The following is a 19,911-nucleotide window of genomic DNA, read 5'->3' as shown; positions in this document are numbered from 1 at the left end:
GGCAACTCTAAAAAGAGAACTGCCATCAATTCCAGCTAGGGGTTATTGAGCAATCCAACTGCATCACAGACGTCAGTTTGTGAGTTAAAAAAAAAATTGTATTTACTCTTCAATTTAAAGTTGTCTAGAAATAGATGCTTTGAATATATTTCAGAGCAAATGCCTCCTAATAATTTGGCTATAAATCTACCTTGTGGTAGAACAAATCTCTTTAGTTCAAAGTACAGAAAGTACAAAATCTAGGCATTACATAAATTAGCCACAACAGTTTTCTGTAAAGTTCAGCATCATGAAGTTAAAATCTATCTCTAGGAAAGCTCAATGTAGAATTATAAACTCGGAAAGACTTTCAAACCTTACACATATATAAACCAGGATTTACACATGTATGGTCCAAAGGTGATTAACGTGAGTCTTTCACGTTGAATTTTCAATTTCAAGTTTGGTGCAAAAATCAAAGAATGTGAATTCACTGCATTTCCCCATTGAATAAAAGTATCTGTACAGTTTTTAGTTGCTATCTGGAGAAGTTTACCCATGAATAAACATGTGTATTAACTAATTATACAATTTCCAATGCGTTAAAATTATATAATTTCCAATGCATTAAAATGAATATTCTCCTGTTTTAAATGAAAATGCTCTAATATTCTCATTAATTGAGAAAATTCTCAGGAATATTCTTGAGAGTATTCTCCAAAAGATTATTCTCGACAATTTAACATCACTACTTACACTTAACACTTCCATTTAAGAGATTCATGCCCTGCCTTCCAGTTTATCAGAATTCCCAGCTGACTTCCAAAATTACACAATATTAAAGCATGAAACTTTAAAAATACAAAAGGAGCAAGCAATGTTAAAAAAAAAAGCAGGAGGGCAGCTTAAAAATGGGGGGGGGGGGGATAGCAGGAAGTTCCATAACTTAGGTATCACTGGAGAAAAGACCCTGTTAACTTGGTTGCCACATGCCCAACATTTAGAGGGACACTGAGATCGGGGGCGGGGGGATGATCTCAGTAGTCAAGTTTGTTCATATCAAAGCAGGTAGTTAATACTGAAGAAGGAATGGGGAACACACTGACCTCCGGGAGCTGCCATTTATGTTGAGAGTTCAACAACATCTAAGGGCCACAGGTTCCCCACCTGAGCTTTAGATCAGGCAGAGGCAAACTCGGCCCTTCAGATGTTTTGGGACTACAACTCCCATCATCCCTAGCTAGCAGGACCAGTGGTCGGGGATGATGGAAAGTGTAGTCTCAAAACATCTGGAGGGCCAAGTTTGCTTATGCCTGCTTTAGATACTCAAATGGCAAGAGGTAAAGTGCCCAATGCTTCCCACCCCCACTCTGAATCCTCTCTTACCTGTATCACTGAAATCTATAAATTCTTTTGAAAGTAAATTGGTAAGAAGTTCCATGATGAGAAGAAGATCCTGGTATTGGTCCTCTTCTGCTGTAACATCTATCCGCTGCCTACCTAAATTATTTTTGGAATACACTTGAAGTAGGGTCAGACAAGCTTCGTATAAATTCATGGCTTTAGACTACAAAGAAAAGAAGAGGGGGCTTAGTGGGAAATGTACGTTTGTTTCGCAAGCTTAAGAAACAGTTTCCATTACTACTTACGTAGTTCTAACAGTCTCTAGGATACCGTCTTTTTTATTATTTATTGCATTTGTCACTCTATAGAAAAAAACCAAATTTCCTGCAGGCGCGCAACCAACAATACAATAAGGAAGTGAAATCCTAGCCAATCCCATTTGAAGATGAGCACCACAGGAAAGGTTTGAAATCACACCCAAATACAACCCCAAAACATAACCACCAAAAGCCTAGATAAAAGAAAACAACTGAAGCTTGGTGCCTAAAATCTGAGTGATGGCACGACGTGTGTTTCCCCAGGGAGAGCATTCCACAAACAATTTCTCATTCTTCAAGAGCCATTTTCAAGTTCCTATGGGTGTAACTATCTGCCACTTATTAATAAAGTATTCAGAAATACTGTATGTGTTGTCAAGAACCAAATGCCTATTTTTCTACTCATGTAAGGATTTAGCATTATGAGAAGGAGTCCAGTTTATGCTCTTTCAACCTCCTCTCTTCTTCTCAAGTGCAGCTGCAACGTCAGAATCTTCAACCATTTTAGATTATCTGCAGTTTATAGTGTGTTGTGTGACTTAAAGCGAGCTTGTATCCACTAATCATAGTTAAGGTTAACCACATTTTGTGGACAATATGGCAAACTGCAGTAAGTCACAAATGGATGCAGAAGTATGGTATTTGCAGTGGCCACTCTTCACCCCTGGAGGCACACTCCATTGTTTCTTGAGACAGACGGATGCCAACAACAACACGAAGGAGAGGGAAGCATGTGTGCCTGGGAGGAAGGCTAGTCTTGTTCTTGTAATGTTAAACTATGTTAGTGCTAGGTCCAAAACAGCCCATCCTGCAGGATTTTTGATTGACTGAACCAATTCCAGAGCGGTAAATATATTAAGTTTGTTGCAGCAAAAACCACAAACCTAACACTGGTACCTTGAAGGCATAACAAATTAATTGTGCTGCACTCCTTCGTGGGCTAGAGACCACTTCATCAGATGCATGAAACCCAGATGCATGACAGATGTATGTTTATGTGTTATATGCACACGCATGCTGCACATAGACTAGCAGTGTAAGAGATAGGGCTGTTCTGTTGCTCTGTAGAGGACAAATGGTCATGAGTTCCAAACCATTCCAAATGGGCAATGGAACAGCATAGAAAAACACCTAAAAATGGGCAAATACTTCTGCTAGTGAGCCAGAAACTTCCAGTCTACTAACATCTACTAACTGCCCATCTACTAACATCCAATCTGTTTGTGAACTCCATCTCAACAGCTTGTCTGTGCTTCCCTATGGAAATTTTCTGCTGCTGTATGGCCAGCTGTTCAGGAATAGATTTACTGGAAAAAGAATACAAGGCAGTTCTTAAGTTTGAAAGGTAGTGGGCAGGTAGGGTCTGGAATAGCCTGAAACATAAACCTTAAGTACTAAGGGGAATTAAAAGGGCTGACCAAGTGCTCCAGTCTTCAGAAACTTGCACCCCGCACCCACACCCAAATTGTGCATTTGCGCCGTTATTTACCTCTCCAAGATAGCATATTTGTTTATGTGCAACTTCAACAAAAACTTCTATAATGAGGTTAACAGTCTCTGGTGTATTCTTGTACACCTCCATGAGTCCAATGCAATTGGTGAGGAAGTCCATTAGAAAATTAAAGAGAATTGCTACATTGTCTATCTGCGTAGCCTCAGCGATGCCGCAAAGTGCCTCTAAGGTGGCAGTGATTTCCTGTTTCACCTCCTCCTCTTGACAAATCTGCTGGAAGTTTTCTTGGTTTATCACATTCAAGAACCGCTGCTGAAGTGGTTGAAGGACCTACGGAGGAAGAAGCAAAACAGAATGTGTTGCAGTTCTATGTTAAAGCAGTAACAACCACCTCAGCTGGGGGTGTGAAATTTCTGACTTTTAACACTTAGCGAGAGCAGCTCTAACATTAGAGAGGCAGTACGTCTCTGAATGCCAATGGATGGGAATCGAGGGCTGTTCTGCTCAGATCCTGCTGCAGTGCTTCCTATAGGCCTCTGGTTGGCCACTGTAAGAACAGGATGCTGGAACAGATGGGCCACTAACCTGTTCCAGCAGGGCTTTTCTTGTGTCCTTACAGAGCCATGCCTTTCCATAGGAGACAATCTGAAGAATAGCCGCGGAAACCCTGTTCACTCTCCAACTTATTTGGAAGCTGGCCTGGCCTCCAGGAGAACTAGGGGTCTTTTGACTATAGCTCAGGAACGCCCTTTGTCAGGCTTACAGGGCTACTTTGGTTGTTGAACGCAATCCGTTCCAGCAGTGCATTCGACTCCCGGAACGGTTCAAAAACCAAGGTGCGGCTTCCAATTGGTGGAAGGCGCTTCCTGCACTCAATCGGAAGCCATCAGACTTCCGAAAAACATTAGCAAACCAGAACACTCACTTCCGGGTTTGTAGCGTTCGGGAGCCGATTTGTTTGACAACTAAGCCATTTCATTGTACTCTTTAGAAATGTGTCCCCGTTCGACAACCAAGCTATCACTGTATTTCCCGTTTTAGTGCCATTCTGCGAATCTGCAGAGACCATTATACCTTTAGGAGCTAGTGCTCTTGCTGTTCCTACTTATTTTTGCTGGTGGTTTTGTACTTATTACTGCTCTGCGGTAGAAAAGGCTTCCCGAGCAGCTTGCGGAAGATCAATAAAAATAAGGCAGCCCACAAGTTTACAATCTGATTCTTTCACCTACACTATCATACAAACGTTTGTCCTTCTGAACTTACTTCTGATAGTTTTTTGTTCCAGTGACATCATATAATACTAACACTTGGTTCTATGCGGCTAAGAGGCTCCAGTAATTATTTCTGCAGTACTAACGTCAACTACATGATAAAGGTAAAGGACCCCTGGACTGTTAAGTCCAGTCAAAGGTGACTATGGGGTTGTGGCACTCATCTCGCTTCAGGCCAAGGGAGCTGGCGTTTGTCCAGACAGTTTTCTGGGTCATATGGCCAGCATGACTAAACCACTTCTGGTGCAACAGAACACTGTTGACGGTGTTGACGGTGACGGAAACCAGAGCGTACGAAAATGCCGTTTACCGTATTTTTCGCTCTATAACACGCACCTGACCATAACACGCACATCGTTTTTAGAGGAGGAAAACAAGGGGAAAAACATTCTGAATGAAACAGTGGATGTATCATTTTTGTGCTTCATGCTGTGGCCACAGACATGTGATCTGATGGTGAATTTGGGGTGACCCAATGCAAAAATCCTGAGAATCCCTGTGCATCCATGGTTTGTAACCACGTTTTTGCACCATTGCAGCCCCAGGCAACAGTGGGTGTGTGATTTTTGGGGGGCAGGCTGTAGCCATGGACATGCTATGTGATCTGATGGGGAATTTGGGGTGACCTAATGCAAAGATCCTGAGGATCCATGTAGATCCATGCTTTTTAACCACGTTTTTGCACCATTGCAGCCCCAGGCAACAGTGGGTGCGTGATTTTGGGGGGGCAGGCTGTAGCCATGGACATGCTGTGTGCTCTGATGGTGAATTTGGGCTGACCCAATGCAAAGATCCTGAGGATCCATGTGGATCCATGCTTTTCAACCACGTTTTTGCACCATTGCAGCCCCAGGCAACAGTGGGTGCGTGATTTTGGGGGGGCAGGCTGTAGCCATGGACATGCTATGTGATCTGATGGTGAATTTCGGGTGACCTAATGCAAAGATCCTGAGGATCCATGTAGATCCATGCTTTTTAACCACGTTTTTGCACCATTGCAGCCCCAGGCAACAGTGGGTGCGTGATTTTTGGGGGGCAGGCTGTAGCCATGGACATGCTATGTGATCTGATGGTGAATTTGGGCTGACCCAATGCAAAGATCCTGAGGATCCATGTGGATCCATGCTTTTTAACCACATTTTTGCACCATTGCAGCCCCAGGCAACAGTGGGTGCGTGATTTTTGGGGGGCAGGCTGTAGCCATGGACATGCTATGTGATCTTATGGTGAATTTGGGGTGACCCAATGCAAAGATCCTGAGGATCCATGTGGATCCATGCTTTTTAACCACATTTTAAGTGGGGAGGGAAGGAAAAACACAGAACGGACAAGGAGCACGAGAGGGGTGTGCAGAGAAGCAGCTGGCTAAGAATGCAGGAGAGGGGTATAACGGGAGGGAGGAAAGGAAGGCAAAAGCTTTCCCTCACCTACCCACCCAAGCTAGCCGGCTCGCACGCTCTCTCTCTCTCTCTCTCTCCCTCCTGCATGTTTTCCCCTCTGCATGTCTGGAGGGGAGGGGCTTTCCCTGCTCTTTGTTCCGTTTGAGCAAACACAGCAAGGAAACAGAGGTGGGTGGGCAGTAAGACCCTGAGGCAGAATGCAGGAAAGCAGCCACTTCCTGTTTTCAGCTTTCCCTTCTAGGAGACGCGCGATTTTTGCCTGCTTTTTTTTTGCCTCCCCTCGCACCATATGGCTCCAGGGAACACACATTCACTCTATAACACGCACAGACATTTCCCCTTCCTTTTTAGAAGAAAAAATCTGCGTGTTATAGAAGGAAAAATACGGTACTTTCCTGCCACAGCAGTACCTATTTATCCACTTGTACTGACATGCTTTCAAACTGCTAGGTTGGCAGGAGTTGGGACAGAGCAAAGGGAACTCACCCTGTTAAAGGGTAAAGGTAACCCTGCCCATCAGGGCCAGTCGTGACCGACTCTAGGGTTGCGTGCTCATCTCGCTCAAGAGGCCGGGAGCCGGCGCTGTCCGAAGACACTTCCGGGTCACGTGGCCAGCGTGACTAAGCTGCATCTGGCGAGCCAGCACCAGCGCCGCACACGGAAACGCCGTTTATCTTCCCGCTAGAAAGCGGTCCCTATTTATCTACTTGCACTTATGGGTGCTTTCGAACTGCTAGGTAGGCAGGAGCTGGGACCGAACGACGGGAGCTCACCCCGCCGCGGGGATTCGAACCGCCGACCTTTCGATCGGCAGGTCCTAGGCTCTGTGGTTTAACCCACAGTGCCACCCGCGTCCCTAACTACATGATACACTAAGACTAATGTTAAAATAAGCTGGCATTTAAAGGTTTGCTTGAATTTTGTCACATGCAAAAGGAGATGGGAAGCCTGTGGTCTTCCAGGTGGTGTTGGGACTCCCAACCCTTACCTCTGTCCAGTACTGCTGTTTGGTATCTGTGTCCATGTGAGCAAAACCTCCGAGAACTAAGGCTTTCATTAACGTTCGTTGCACAGAGCTAGACAAAAAGTGAAGAGGTGGGTTCCGCCGGGCAAACTGCTTTGCTAAGTTCCACCAGTTCTCACACTGAATCACTAAATTTGCCCTAAGAGCAGAAGGAGAATTAGACAATGTAGCTCAAAAGCGCACAGCAGTGACACAAATAAAGATTCAAAAGCCCTAAATGAGCAAGGCATATGGAGGACCCGTTTTCATCCATGCTGCTTTTGTAATTTTTAAGCAGGTTTCAGTGGCGGCCTCCTCCACGTGCCCCAGCCTTCCTAGATTAGGGGAGTAACCAGAGAGGTATTTTCCACCTGGATTAGGTTGTTACAGAAAGAAAAAATACACACATACAATAGCTTTATTTCCTTAAAAAACAACCCCTAAAATTATGGTAAGGATTAAAAAACAACAATACAGTGGTATTGTTAAGAACTTAATTCGTTCTGGAGGTCCATTCTTAACCTGAAACTGTTCTTAACCTGAGGTACTACTTTAGCTAATGGGGCCTTCTGCTGCCGCCACACCGCCGCTGCATGGTTTCTGTTCTCATGCTGAAGCAAAGTTCTTAACCCGAGGCACTATTTCTGGATTAGTGTAGTCTGTAACCTGAAGCGTCTGTAACCCGAGGTATCACTGTAATCTAAATCAGCCTTCACCATACTGGTGCCATCCAGATGTTTAGGACTACAGCTCCCATTAGGCCCAGCCAGCTGATGTTCATAACATCTGGAGGGCACCAAGTAAATGAAGACTGATCGATGCACTGGGGATTCTTTCGAAAAATGACAACTATTTCCAGCAGTAGATGTGCAAAAGTGAATGCAGAGCCGGCGGTGAGATTTTTTTTTTGCAGGGGGCACATCTATTTCTGAGGTCATTCTTGTTCCTCTTGTGCTCCCAAATTGAGGTCTAAAAAAATGCTGATGAAACAAGCCGTGGAACTCTCTCACTAGGCCTATTTGCCTGGCATCTTCCTAATTACATCTTACAGTGTAATCCTACTTACGTCCCCTCTGTACAGGACTGCAGCCTTAAGCACAAGGTGATGTCTATCCTGTTTCTTTGGGCTTTATAACAATATCGAGTTGCATTTTATGATGCTATTTATTATCTATTAATTTGTGAACTGCCTTCCACAAGGCCTTAAAAACAACTAAAATAATTGTTACAAGATGTAGCAGAACATAAAAAATGAACATCTAGGGCACAGACTTTTTCATCTAGCTGGGAAAAGCTTGTTGAAACAATAATGTCTTCAACTGTTGTCTTGCTGTTACAACTCCATTGGGCTGCTTTATATATACTTGCATGCTCATCACTTGGTAACAGTGCACCCTGAAAGCTCTGAACCTGTGTGGTTTGAACTCACCTTGGATTTTGTTCTCAGAATGAACAGTATAATTAAATGAGTGGCAGAATATTCCTAGCAAACACTGATTATCCTTATTACCATCAGCTTTGACGGGGCCAAGCCAGAAGAGAGGCTTTACAAATAGCAATTTGCAAGAGAGTGGGATTTTTGGGGGGTTTTGTAAACTTTCCCTCCTGATGTACATTGAACCTAACCTTTCTCAGGCGCCTTGCAGCTGCTATTTATATAAACGAGAAACACCAGCTGCATTCATGCAACTAGCTAACAACAGAATCTCAACCAAGAATGCTGGGGAAAGGTAAATCTTTTTCTTTCAGCTTGTAACATTTAGGCTTACCTCTCTCTCCTTTCTACCAACGTTACTAGCAACTGCACGGTGTCATTTGCAAGGTCCTGCTCAGAACTCCACACGGCAAGGTTGCTGATTACTTTTTCTAAGAGGTAACCCACAATCCATTGCGCGCCCTCTGTGTCAGCACCAAATGCTGTATTGAATGGCAGACTTATCTAGGAAAAAAAGGAGGAGAAAGGTAATCCATACCGTACCTTGATGAGCACCACAGAATTACTCTCCCATGAAACTATGCTGACGATTTTGAATAGGGTAAGGAAGGGTCGGGTAGCCTTTGCTCCTCCACATTTTGCCCAAATATTATTCCCATAACCACTGGCCATGCTAGCTGGACCTGATAAGAGTCCAACAACATCTCGAGAGCCAGGGATCCCCTTTCCCTGGGAGAAGGCAGATCTTTTGAATTGTGTAAGTTATACAGTACTTTGATAAGAAAATTCTCAAGTTCATTCCCTAATGCTGCCATGTTCACATGTCACAGCGGATCATGTTCCAAACACTTTCATTTTCTGTCTTGTCTAATAATTTATTTAGCAAATTTTATACATCCCTTGACTGTAAGAAAACCTCTCGGTGGTTTTCAAAAATATAAAACAAAACACTGGATTTCTCCGTAAGTATGGGCTAACCACAATTTAAGGATGCTGTAATTATAACTGGAGGCACAGGATCCCTGGCAGTGCTGCATGCATATGTTTTCAAGTTAGAAACAAAGGTCTATGGTCTTATTTGAGCCCTAATCTGCATATGCAACAGAATGAGGTGGTAATTTCAGGCCAAAGGTGAGGTATGCCATTTTAGGAATTTCCCCCCATATACGGACTCCCTGTGAGTAAAATGTTAGCACATCAGACAGAAAGATTCTATAATACTCACTTCTATACAGTCGCATCTTGGATCTCTAATGCCTTGCGACTCAAACGTTTTGGCTCCCGAACGCTGTAAACCCAGAAGTGAGTGTTCCAGTTTGCAAACGTTCTTTGGAAGCCAAACATTTGGCGCGGCTTCTAATTGAGTGCAGGAAGCTCCTGCAGCCAATCGTAAGCCAAGCCTTGGTTGTTGAACGTTTTTGGAAGTGGAACAGATTTCCAGAACGGATTCTGTTCAACGACCAAGGTACAACTGTACTAGCTTTCTACTTGCAGGCAGGTTTTTGTTTTTAGATAGAATTCAATCCTTTGCCTGCTGGTGGTCCAGTCTAATTGGGTCACCTCAGAGTTCTAGCACCTCATCCCCAAGTCATGCTGCTATATTTACTCTATTTAGAATAAGTAGTGAGCAAGACTAATAATGCAAGGTAGAAACTTAGGCCTTCCCTAGCAAATTCATCACCTGATTCACCTGGTACATTTAAATGGAGGAGGGGGGGAATGCTTTTAGATTAAAATAGTTTTACCTGGTCATACAGTTTTTCATCTACTAGGAGATAGGTTTTTGCCCACCGCTTAAGGAACCATACAATGTCTTTTCCCATTTGCGGGCTCAGGAGGTGCGTTAAATCTGCTCTTATTGCTCGAGATTCCACTTCTGACACTCTTAGAATAGAAGACAGTAACCTGAGGAAAATTAAAGACACCATGATTCTCCCTCAGTGTTCTCCTGTTTATCTATTTCCTCACCACAAACACACACACAGGTTTGAAATTTTCAAAATAAGGGGTGGGGTAGACTGAGTGACATAATCAGTACTGGGATTTCTCAAGGGCTGGGTGTAATTGTTCCTGTTTGGAAGAGTATGTTCTCAAAGGATTCTCTTAGCTCCTTCATGCTCTAAATGACAGCTATGCTGCCTGCCTTGCAGACTAGTATGTGCTGAAGAGTCATCTACATTTGCCTGGGACTCAGGTTACTAGAGAAGAATTATTTCCCCAAGACCCAGATAGTGCTGGGAACACACTCTAAAGTTCTTGAAGCATCTGTTGAAAGACGTGCCAATTTTAATGTCTCAAATTGGTCCAAAGCCACAAAGGGCTGTAATTTTGTAATTACTTCAGTGGTAAAGTATGCAAGCTGGTGAATTAGACTAATAATAATAATAGTCATTGCTCAATGGCACAGCATGTATTTCACTGCATAATGTCCCAAGTTTAGCTCCTAGCACCCAGAATACAGGTTCTTGTGTAGCAAAACTGGGACAGATTCGTGATCTTAGAAAGCTTCTTCTGCCAGGCAGAAGACAGGGCTGGGCTATTGGTCTAGATGAGTATAAGACGACTCTTTAGAACTCTATTTTTGTCCACAAGGTGTCTCTGCAGTGGCAACTGTACTATTTAAAGGGGAAACTGTGCTCATGGATATGTAATGAACAAACACCTAGGAAGTATCTGCAAACCCAAATGTGTTTACCATGTATTATGTGAAGTGCTTCTTAAGGATGCTTGTAGGGCTCTGGAAAGCCATTATCAATTTATTCTCAATTTTGTCTTCCAAAATACTGGAACATGGTAAATATTATTTCTGTTGCCACTTCTATACCCATCTTCCCTTACATTTATTGACCAGTGCCGTGATTCCAAGACTTGCAGTGCTTCTAAGAAAATACTCAGCCACTGCAACATCACAATACTGCAAATCACATTCCATCTCACGGCACAATATTTCCCCCCAGCATGTATAAATATTGTCAACTTAAGGGTCACATGCGCAGCAATCAAAACATTTTATATCGTTTCTTGAAGAACATTTGCTGTCAAAAAGACCACAAGTTTAACATTAATTTGAACTGAAACAGGGGATGCTGTAAATTCAGTAGAATACACTATCACTTCCTCAAGATGAGATTTTGGAAACTGGCACTGCTCTTGTAAAAGAGAGGAAACCCTTCAAGTATTCCCCTTAAAAGTCATTTGAACTCCACATCTAAAATCCGTTTTGGAAGCACACAATTGGTTCTGTGAACTGCAGCCCTAACAGCCAATAGCTTGCAGTTGAAAAATATCTACCCCTTTCAATGACTAGAATGCATTTTGAAAACCTCATACTGACTTAAGACAGTGTACGCTTGGGCCCTTGCTAAAGATAGAATTTTTATTAATTGTTTCTGCCTTGTTATGATATATAAATATACACTTCAGTGCATAACCTGCAGGTGGCATTTCTACACATGCCCACAACTCACTTCACTTCCCATTATAAACTACTTACTTGTCTGTTCAAACACTTAGCCCCCTCCAGACTTGGTGCTTTTGTCTAGTCATAGCTGCTCTTGCAGTGAAAACTGATTTTAAATTGCAATGCAGCACTAACCTCTCCTCAAAGCAGAGAAACCTTTACAGATTTACTTCCTCCTTGACCATCAACTCTAGGTCATTACGGCAACTTGCCACGAAGCCTATTTAACACTTTTTCACCATGAGTGACATTCACAATGCTCACGTGGATTAAATAATCTAGAGTGTTAGCCCTATCTACCTCTGATTTGTTTTCAATATTTGGCATTAAAATACTAAATAAGTTACCTAATAACAGAATCGGTTCTGTTGTACCCTGGAATGGAAGAGGCCTTTTCTCCTGGAGATCCAAGAATTTGAAGCGTTGTATTGATGTCAACCTCAGTTGAATGCTTAATGGAATACTCCATTATTTCTGGAGGTATTAGCGGAGTCTCTCCCTGAGTATCATTAGCTAAGAGGTAGCCTTAAAATTAAAAGCAAACAAAACAAAAAAAGAAAGTAGTGACCTCAGGTTACCTGACCTAAATTAAGTACTGCTTTAAGGGCCATCAGAAGAGATGTTGAGAGCATTGGCATCAACATTTGACTATATTCTATCAGATGCTTAAGCTGTAACTTGCATTTACGTTACCATATTTCAGTTTTCTGCATGTGGGGACACATTCTGAAGAGTACAATGAAATATAATCACTGGGGTGGAAAGCAGCAGGCAATAAGGGAAAAAAATACTTATCACTGTAAACTACCACAGCAAATGTAAACTAACTTTTTAAGTAAGTGCACAATGCAAATAACCTTCACAAATGTCAATTCAACCCTTTTTCACGTTCACTGTGCCTGCAGCAAACCTGAAACATTTCAGAAGTTCTGCAATATTGGTGGTCCAAAGAAACTGACTTTCATTTCAGAGGGAATACAAAAAGGCTAGGAGTATTTCATTAGGAAGATGCGATAAAACAACTGTAGCCCTATGGAGGAAGAACCTATATATTATGAGGAATATATAGCATGTGAATCATGCCATTCCACCTGCCCTTGAACCTGATGAATGATTGCAAGTCTACGCCTCCTGCAGCATTAAACTCCATTTGAATGTGATACCCAGCAGGTGGCCACCTGACAGATTTGAGGGGGTAGGCAAGTGCCTGATTGGCTGGTGTGGTCCAATCTCAAAACTTGGGAGGCCCTACAATTAACTCCTTGTTCAACACACCTTGCTTTGTCATCTGGTGAAAAGATTTAGCCTTTCAAGAAGGAAGGTTTGACAAATGGCACGTCAGCGAAATTTCGCTGTAAGGAGACATTCAATTCTACAAACACACTGATGGGAAGTTGTCAACCATTCGTATGTTACGTACCAATAAAAGGTAAAGGTACCCCTGCCCGTAGGGGCCAGTCTTGACAGACTCTGGGGTTGTGCGCCCATCTCACTTAAGAGGCCAGGGGCCAGCGCTGTCCGGAGACACTTCCGGGTCACGTGGCCAGCGTGACATCGCTGCTCTGGCGAGCCAGAGCCGCACACGGAAACGCCGTTTACCTTCCCGCTGGTAAGCGGTCCCTATTTATCTACTTGCACCCGGAGGTGCTTTCGAACTGCTAGGTTGGCAGGCGCTGGGACCGAGCAACGGGAGCGCACCCCGCCGCAGGGATTCGAACCGCCGACCTTTCGATCGGCAAGTCCTAGGTGCTGAGGCTTTAACCCACAGCGCCACCTGCGTCCCAATACTCTTTCTCTAAAACAGAACTATTAATTCTTCAAGCGTCAGCCTGAACTTATCGTGGTGGGGGGTGGCAATACACTGGAGGTAAATGTGACGTTCCGTTTATGCTTATTAAGGGGAAAGTAGTTTGCACTGTGATGAAGCTCTTGTCTCTGGAAGCTCTCTCCTCTGCTGCCCCTAGCTTGGTTAATGGGTGAGGGTCTGGGATTGACATTAAGTGGGCAACGAGGCTTATTTGCTGAGGGAGAACGTGTAGAAGATGCTGCTGCTACTACATAAATTCTGGCTCCTTCAGTAGCAGCACTTTTGTTTGCCACCTTTCCATTCCCTTCCTCTTTTCAAGCTGGCTCTGGCCTCTGGAGCCACTTGCTTTAAGTAAAGCAAGAAAGCTAAATCTGGGTGGAATGAATCTCCGCCTCAGTTGGTGATGGTGGAACATGGGAAGCAGCTATGCTACAGAGTCAGACAATTGGCCCATCTATCTCAGTGATGTCTGCGCTGGCTGGCAGCAGGACTCTCTCCCAGACCTACCTGCAGATGCTAGGGATTAAGCCTGGGACTTTCTGCATACAAAACAGATGCAAACTGGCCTTGGCAGTGGCAGCTATCGCCTCCACTAAGGTTATTTTGCTAAGCTTTCTGTTCTTAAGTTTCATTGTCTCAGTGCTAGTGGGACTAAGTGGTGAGGCTTTCTGAACTCTGAAGGAGCAGACTCCTTTTAAGATTCCCTAAATATTTAGGGTCATCAAAAAAAGTGGGGGGAGAAACTTGGGGGGTTGATAGCCTGTTGAGCTGAGTTTCTACTGGAAAAGCTCAGGCCATTGTGGCTAGGCAGCACCATTGGGCAGGGAGAAGAAGAAAAACTGCCTCTCCACCTCCTGCTTCCTGGCTTACAACTGTAAGAGCAGCTTCATCCCAATGTAAACTGTTCTCCCTCAGCAACAGAGAATTGATGTGTTGTTTAATGGTACTATCCTTTACCCAAACCTCTTCTTCAACAGATGCACACCAGAGGCACTAAGAAACTTTTGCAAATGGAGTTATTCATTTTTGATCATTCTTTATTATATTTTATTTTATGGCCGGGCTATGGTGAGCTTCTGTCACACTTACAGAAAGCCCAGCATGGCCTCTTCCTGCTCCCTTGAGGGCGCATCCTCATGTGTGAACAGTGTATACACAACTTCCATTGTTAAGCAAAAACTACCAAAACGTCAGTCAAAGCAGCACCGGCTTCCAACGGTGCAACATCAGTGGTTTGTGTGTTCAAAGATTTTCTACTCACCTGTGACTAGGATGAGCCAATGAATGTCCTCATATAGGTCATCAAGCGCCTTATTGTCAATAGAGGCTGACCCGGCTGAGCCAATTAACTGCTGATGCCTTTGCAACTGGCCATGAAGCCTCGTCACTCTGTCTTCTAATAAGCTGAGGGAAAGTATTGAGAAAACTTGATCGTAATTGCATTCACCCTGGGGGAAACCCCTGTAAGCACATTTACAAAGGACTGCCACAGTCCAGAAATGATTGAAGGCCATACCTTGTAAGAAGAGGTATACAGTGTTCGGCAGCAATTCTTCCTAACATGCCTACGCTGGCCAGCTGGTCACAGAACTGCTCTCTGTCATCCTCCTGCAGCTCACTTATTTCTTCCTCTTCTCTGGAGGCAACGCCATTGGCAGTCTGACATTGAAATGAGTTAAGCAGACGTTGAAAAGAAGAAGAGGAAGAGGAAGAAGAGTTTGGATTTGATATCCCACTTTATCACTACCCGAAGGAGTCTCAAAGCGGCTAACATTCTCCTTTCCCTTCATCCCCCACAACAAATACTCTGTGAGTTGAGTGGGGCTGAGAGACTTCAGAGAAGTGTGACTAGCCCAAAGTCACCCAGCAGCTGCATGTGGAGGAGCGGAGAAGCGAACCCGGTTCCCCAGATTACGAATCTACCACTCTTAGCCACTACAGCACACTGGCTCTCTGTGAGTTCCAGTGAAGTTCACTGGTACACAGGTACACTGGTACACAGGTACACAGAAAGATACAACTCTCTGGCTGCTTGTTAACTGTTATTTCCCCCACCCACCCACCCCTCGGTACCTCAAAAACAAAACATAGATTCAAGAAAGTCTGGCTGGTTTCCTCACTTTCTCTTCCCACAGGTAGAGGAACTAGAAACACCATTTAAAATTGCTGAAGACATCACAGTAAGGATGCAAGCCGTGACTTTTTTCTGAGGGCCTCTTTCAGCCCTCTTTCATTTATGCAAACCGTCAAATAATACTCTTAAACTTCAAAGCCTCAGCTGTTTCCTGAAGAGTGCCTCTCTACTTGAAAATCCTAGCTGCTAATTGATATCGAACAAGCCAGCCTCTGCCATGCCAGCTGTGGCTTTTAAATGGTTACTCATGGAAGGAGTGCCTCATCATGCAGACATCTAAGATTTAACCTGTATAAACAAATTACGCTAAAATTGCCAAATTATAAATTCAATGACTTCATTTACTAAGTATTTCTTGTACTGGCACTGATAAGCTTCTAATAGTGCTACCATGTGCATTAACCATGCTTTCTACAGCACGTGTAGAAACACTGAGGCACTTCAATATACTTTAAAAGGGCAACAATGGGCATTCCCTAAAACAAAAGGAATACGGCTTCTGATAGGTACTCGCTCTCAAGCAATCTACATAAAAAACTGGAAACCAAGCAAAAATTATATCCATTTTGTCCTTTAAAACACCACAGAAGCTTGCTCTCTCTTCCTGGCTTGATAATACCCTACACCTTGAATTGTCAAACCGTAAAACCTTAATAATTCTGCAGTAGATTATATCTGAGATATGAAAAAAAAACAACTAGATTCCGACTCTTCAGAACTTTAAATGGCAGACTAAGAAAGCTGGAGGAGGCTTAAGTCATACTGACAAGGAAAGGACTGCCCTATTGTTGCTATTTGGTTAGGGTTTTTTTCTTCCGATAGGTTTAGACTTGTTTAAATTGGGAATTTTTTAAATCCATTTTTGTTGTAAGATGCCTTGGAAACAGTTACAGTGGTATATAAATTTAGGGCTCAGCTCACACTGCAGCAGCCTTCCCCAATCAGGTGCCCTCTTGATATTTTGAACTATAATCCAATAGGTGCCAGCCAGCATCAAGGAAAGATCCCTTTTGTTTGTGGAGTTACAATTCTGGATCCTACCCATAGTCGATAGGTAAAATTACTTCTGCCATTTAGTGTGTGGTTTGTCATGGGCAGGAGACAACTGGAGCTAAACAGCAGGAAGAAAAAGCTCAGTCAAGTGTCTTTCCTTTCTTGTAAATATTTCAGCCTCCTCTGTTAATTTTAATATTTATTTTATTGTAGGCAAACCAAAGCTTTTTAATTACTCTGCAACCCCAGACCTTCACTGACAGCTCAAGAACTTACCAAATTCCTTGTACCATCAGGAGCAGCTAAGTGGCACTGGATGTAAGAATTAAAAACCTGAACAGCATGTTGGGTAAAGAAGCCTTTATGGAAATGTTTGTCATCTTGTACCAGAGTTAGCCAGGATTCCAAGAGCTTGTCATATGCCTCCATGTATACCATGTCGTCTTTGTCAAGCTAAGGAAACAGAAGAAAAAGACCTGTTACCCGACAAAAAGTTGCCCAAGCTTTCTTCAAGTTACACTACTGTGCCTATTAAGAGCACAAGGGCAAAGTGTTTCCAGTGACATACACTCGCAGATTATCAACGCATGTACCACTCATTCCGAAAACAGTTCACAGTTGGCACTTTCTGGAGAAAGATACTTTTTAGTGGATCCAAGCATCTAAAACTGCAGACAGGCTGGATCTAAACAGCTGGTTGCAAAATCAACTAAGACACACCACCACCAGATGTAGCCACTTGTGCCGGCTCAAATGCCATTACAGAAGCTCCCTCAAGTCTCAGAGTTGGCTTTTCAGGGATGTAGGGGGGTTGCAGCACAAATGAGGCTGCGAAAACCTGTTTGAGGAGCAGAACTCAACTTGCAGTTCTTAACGTCTAATCCATTTCGACTGTAACAAAGTAGGTAGATGTGTTTTGATGAATATGACATCTTTTTGTTAATTCGTTTACCTTTTTTTAAAAAACAAACAAAAGACCACCAATATATTTTGCCTCTGAAAAACATCTTTAACATTTTGAGAATAAGGAATCATTGAACACAATGCCTCCAGCCAGTCAGTCTTCCATAGTAATAAGTGCTCCCTCTTGCGGGCTCTTTTTTGCAAGTTATGAGGTCTCAAAACTCAAGGAAGTGTTTTAGCTACCTAACAAAAAACTAAAAAAAAACCCCAGCAGCTGCTCAGAGATAAGCTTACCAAAAAGTTGTCTAATAATAATAATAATAATAATAATAATAATAATAATAATATTCTTCCTTCTGAATTTCTTGAAAGATGATTAGAAAATTCAACCAGCTTCTTCAATGGATGGACAATGGAATTAGAATAGACTCATAGCCCTTTTCACATATTGGTAAAACTGGATATAATCAACATGTACTGAGACTGTCCCAGTTCAGTTCTTATGCCAAGTATACTCACTGGGCCGGCCTCACATACATATCATGGAGTCCCAGTGGAGTCCCATGATTAAACCATTGTTGTACTACAATAAAACATGATGACCGAAGCTGCCTGTTAAATTGAATAGCCCCTCCCCTAAATGAAACTGGAAGCCTTGTTTCCTTTTCCCAGTCTCAAAATTCTTTTTTACACCCAGCTACTCCTTCCCCTTCCTCACAACCACACAGATGAGAAAAGCCTACTTATGTACCCCACCCCCAACCAAAACACATAGCGATTGTCGAGAGATGTAACGCTTTTCCGAACTGAATTATTTCGAATGTGCTTTGTGCTAGGTGCTGATCAATGTTATCGACTTCAGTCCATATGGCACAACTTTTGGCTTGTTGCTGATCATTGCTCTTCTCTGCACATATCAGGAGGGATGCCATGCACAGTGGTACCTCGGAAGTCAAACGGAATCTGTTCTGGAAGTCCATTCAACTTCTAAAACATTTGGAAACCAAGGCACAGCTTCCGATTGGCTGTAGGAAGCTCCTGCAGCCAATTGGAAGCTGCGGAAGCCGCGTCAGACGTTCAGGTTCCAAAGAACTTTCGCAAACCAGAACATTAACTTCCTGGTTTGCGGTGTTTGGGAGCCAAAATGTTTGAGTCGCAAGGCATTTGGGATGACTGTACTGCACTTGGTTTTTGGAGCAAACACTCATGGGCTGCTTCTGCCTGCACCAAACTTCAGCATAGCATAACTGCTCCCCAAATCCTCCTCTAAGAATGGGAGCTCTCATGTCGGACTGAGCTTTTACACTCCTGGTTCTGTGTAAGAACCTCCCTCCCTACTGTGTGCGGAGAACCTCGGGAGGGACACATGAGCATCTAGCCTGCCAAGTGGGTGAGGGATACTTCTTAAGCAAACAGCTTGGAGCAGGCCTGTAAAAGATTACGAAGGAAACCTGACAGCACAACTCACGCTTTTTGTCAACCCATATGGAGATCTATCATTCCATTCTACTGGAATGTTGTAAATACAAAGCAAAAATTAGCTTTGTGAGCCAAAAATACACGTTCTGTTAAGTGAAACCAGAACACATGCAAAAACTGGGCTGTTCTAGTAATTCAACTATTTAAAATATTCTTTAAAGAATGAGGAAACCTGAGCCACTTGAGCCTAACGCCCTGACAGCCCATAGGCTGGTCTTCCTGAAAATTTGGCCAACCCATGAAAAGGCAAAGATCAACTAACAGAGCAGTTCATGGGAAGCTGTCCCTTGTAATTTGTTTCCAGTCAATCAACTGCCTTTAGAAAAGTTCTGAAGGATATTAGCTTGTTTGATAACCATGTTGCGTCCCTCCCTGGTCATTTAATTAGAACACACGTTTAAAGACTCTTTGGGCACAAGGACATGCTGTACCAGTACGAACCTACAAGGTATTAAGAACTGTCAGTGCAGAATCCTCTGCAGGAAATCTAATACCCATCTGGTGTTTGAAATATAGCCATCTGTGCCAAAAGAAAAACCATAATCAAAAAAGCTAAATGCCACTATTACATTGCATCCAAAATTAAGCAAAAGCAAATAAATTATTCCACTAGTTGCATTCAGGATTTTGGTGACAAGATGGCTTCAGAGCCTTCGGGGAGGATGCATTATAAAAACTGGAAGAATGCAAGTGGTGGTGAACTGTTTGTGTAAGGCAGAAGATCCATTCAGTGCAAATGAACTGTAAGCAGATTCAATGATCTTCCGTTACTTCTTTCAAGCTAGGACAAAATGCACTAAACTGCAATCAGGAGCGGTAAGGCCTACCTACACTGGACATTACAAGAAAACTTTATTATAAGATGAAAAGGGATTTCATATGAAGCAGAATAAAGGCTATAAAGGGTGAGAGTTTGCAGTGAGTAAGACCCAG

At 43.1% G+C, this 19,911-nt stretch overlaps 1 protein-coding gene across 1 annotated transcript in view; it reads right to left on the bottom strand.

Moving 5' to 3' along the window:
* The window catches only part of XPO4 (exportin 4), a 66,108-nt gene that overhangs the window by 10,962 nt on the left and 35,235 nt on the right, over positions 1-19,911 (bottom strand). Inside the window, exons 10-18 of the mRNA XM_083736168.1 lie at positions 16,873-17,049; positions 14,986-15,128; positions 14,731-14,873; positions 12,010-12,187; positions 9,948-10,107; positions 8,537-8,706; positions 6,753-6,927; positions 3,130-3,423; positions 1,366-1,546 (exon numbers count right to left, since the gene is read on the bottom strand). Of these exons, the coding sequence (XP_083592294.1) occupies positions 1,366-1,546; positions 3,130-3,423; positions 6,753-6,927; positions 8,537-8,706; positions 9,948-10,107; positions 12,010-12,187; positions 14,731-14,873; positions 14,986-15,128; positions 16,873-17,049 (1,621 nt within the window). The remainder of the gene's footprint in view (positions 1-1,365; positions 1,547-3,129; positions 3,424-6,752; positions 6,928-8,536; positions 8,707-9,947; positions 10,108-12,009; positions 12,188-14,730; positions 14,874-14,985; positions 15,129-16,872; positions 17,050-19,911) is intronic.

The sequence above is a fragment of the Podarcis gaigeae genome, assembly GCF_964106915.1.
Source record: "Podarcis gaigeae genome assembly, chromosome: 4".
NCBI lineage: Eukaryota > Metazoa > Chordata > Lepidosauria > Squamata > Lacertidae > Podarcis > Podarcis gaigeae.
The sequence above is the reverse complement of the archived record's forward strand: the minus strand, read 5'-3'. Positions and strand labels throughout refer to the sequence as shown.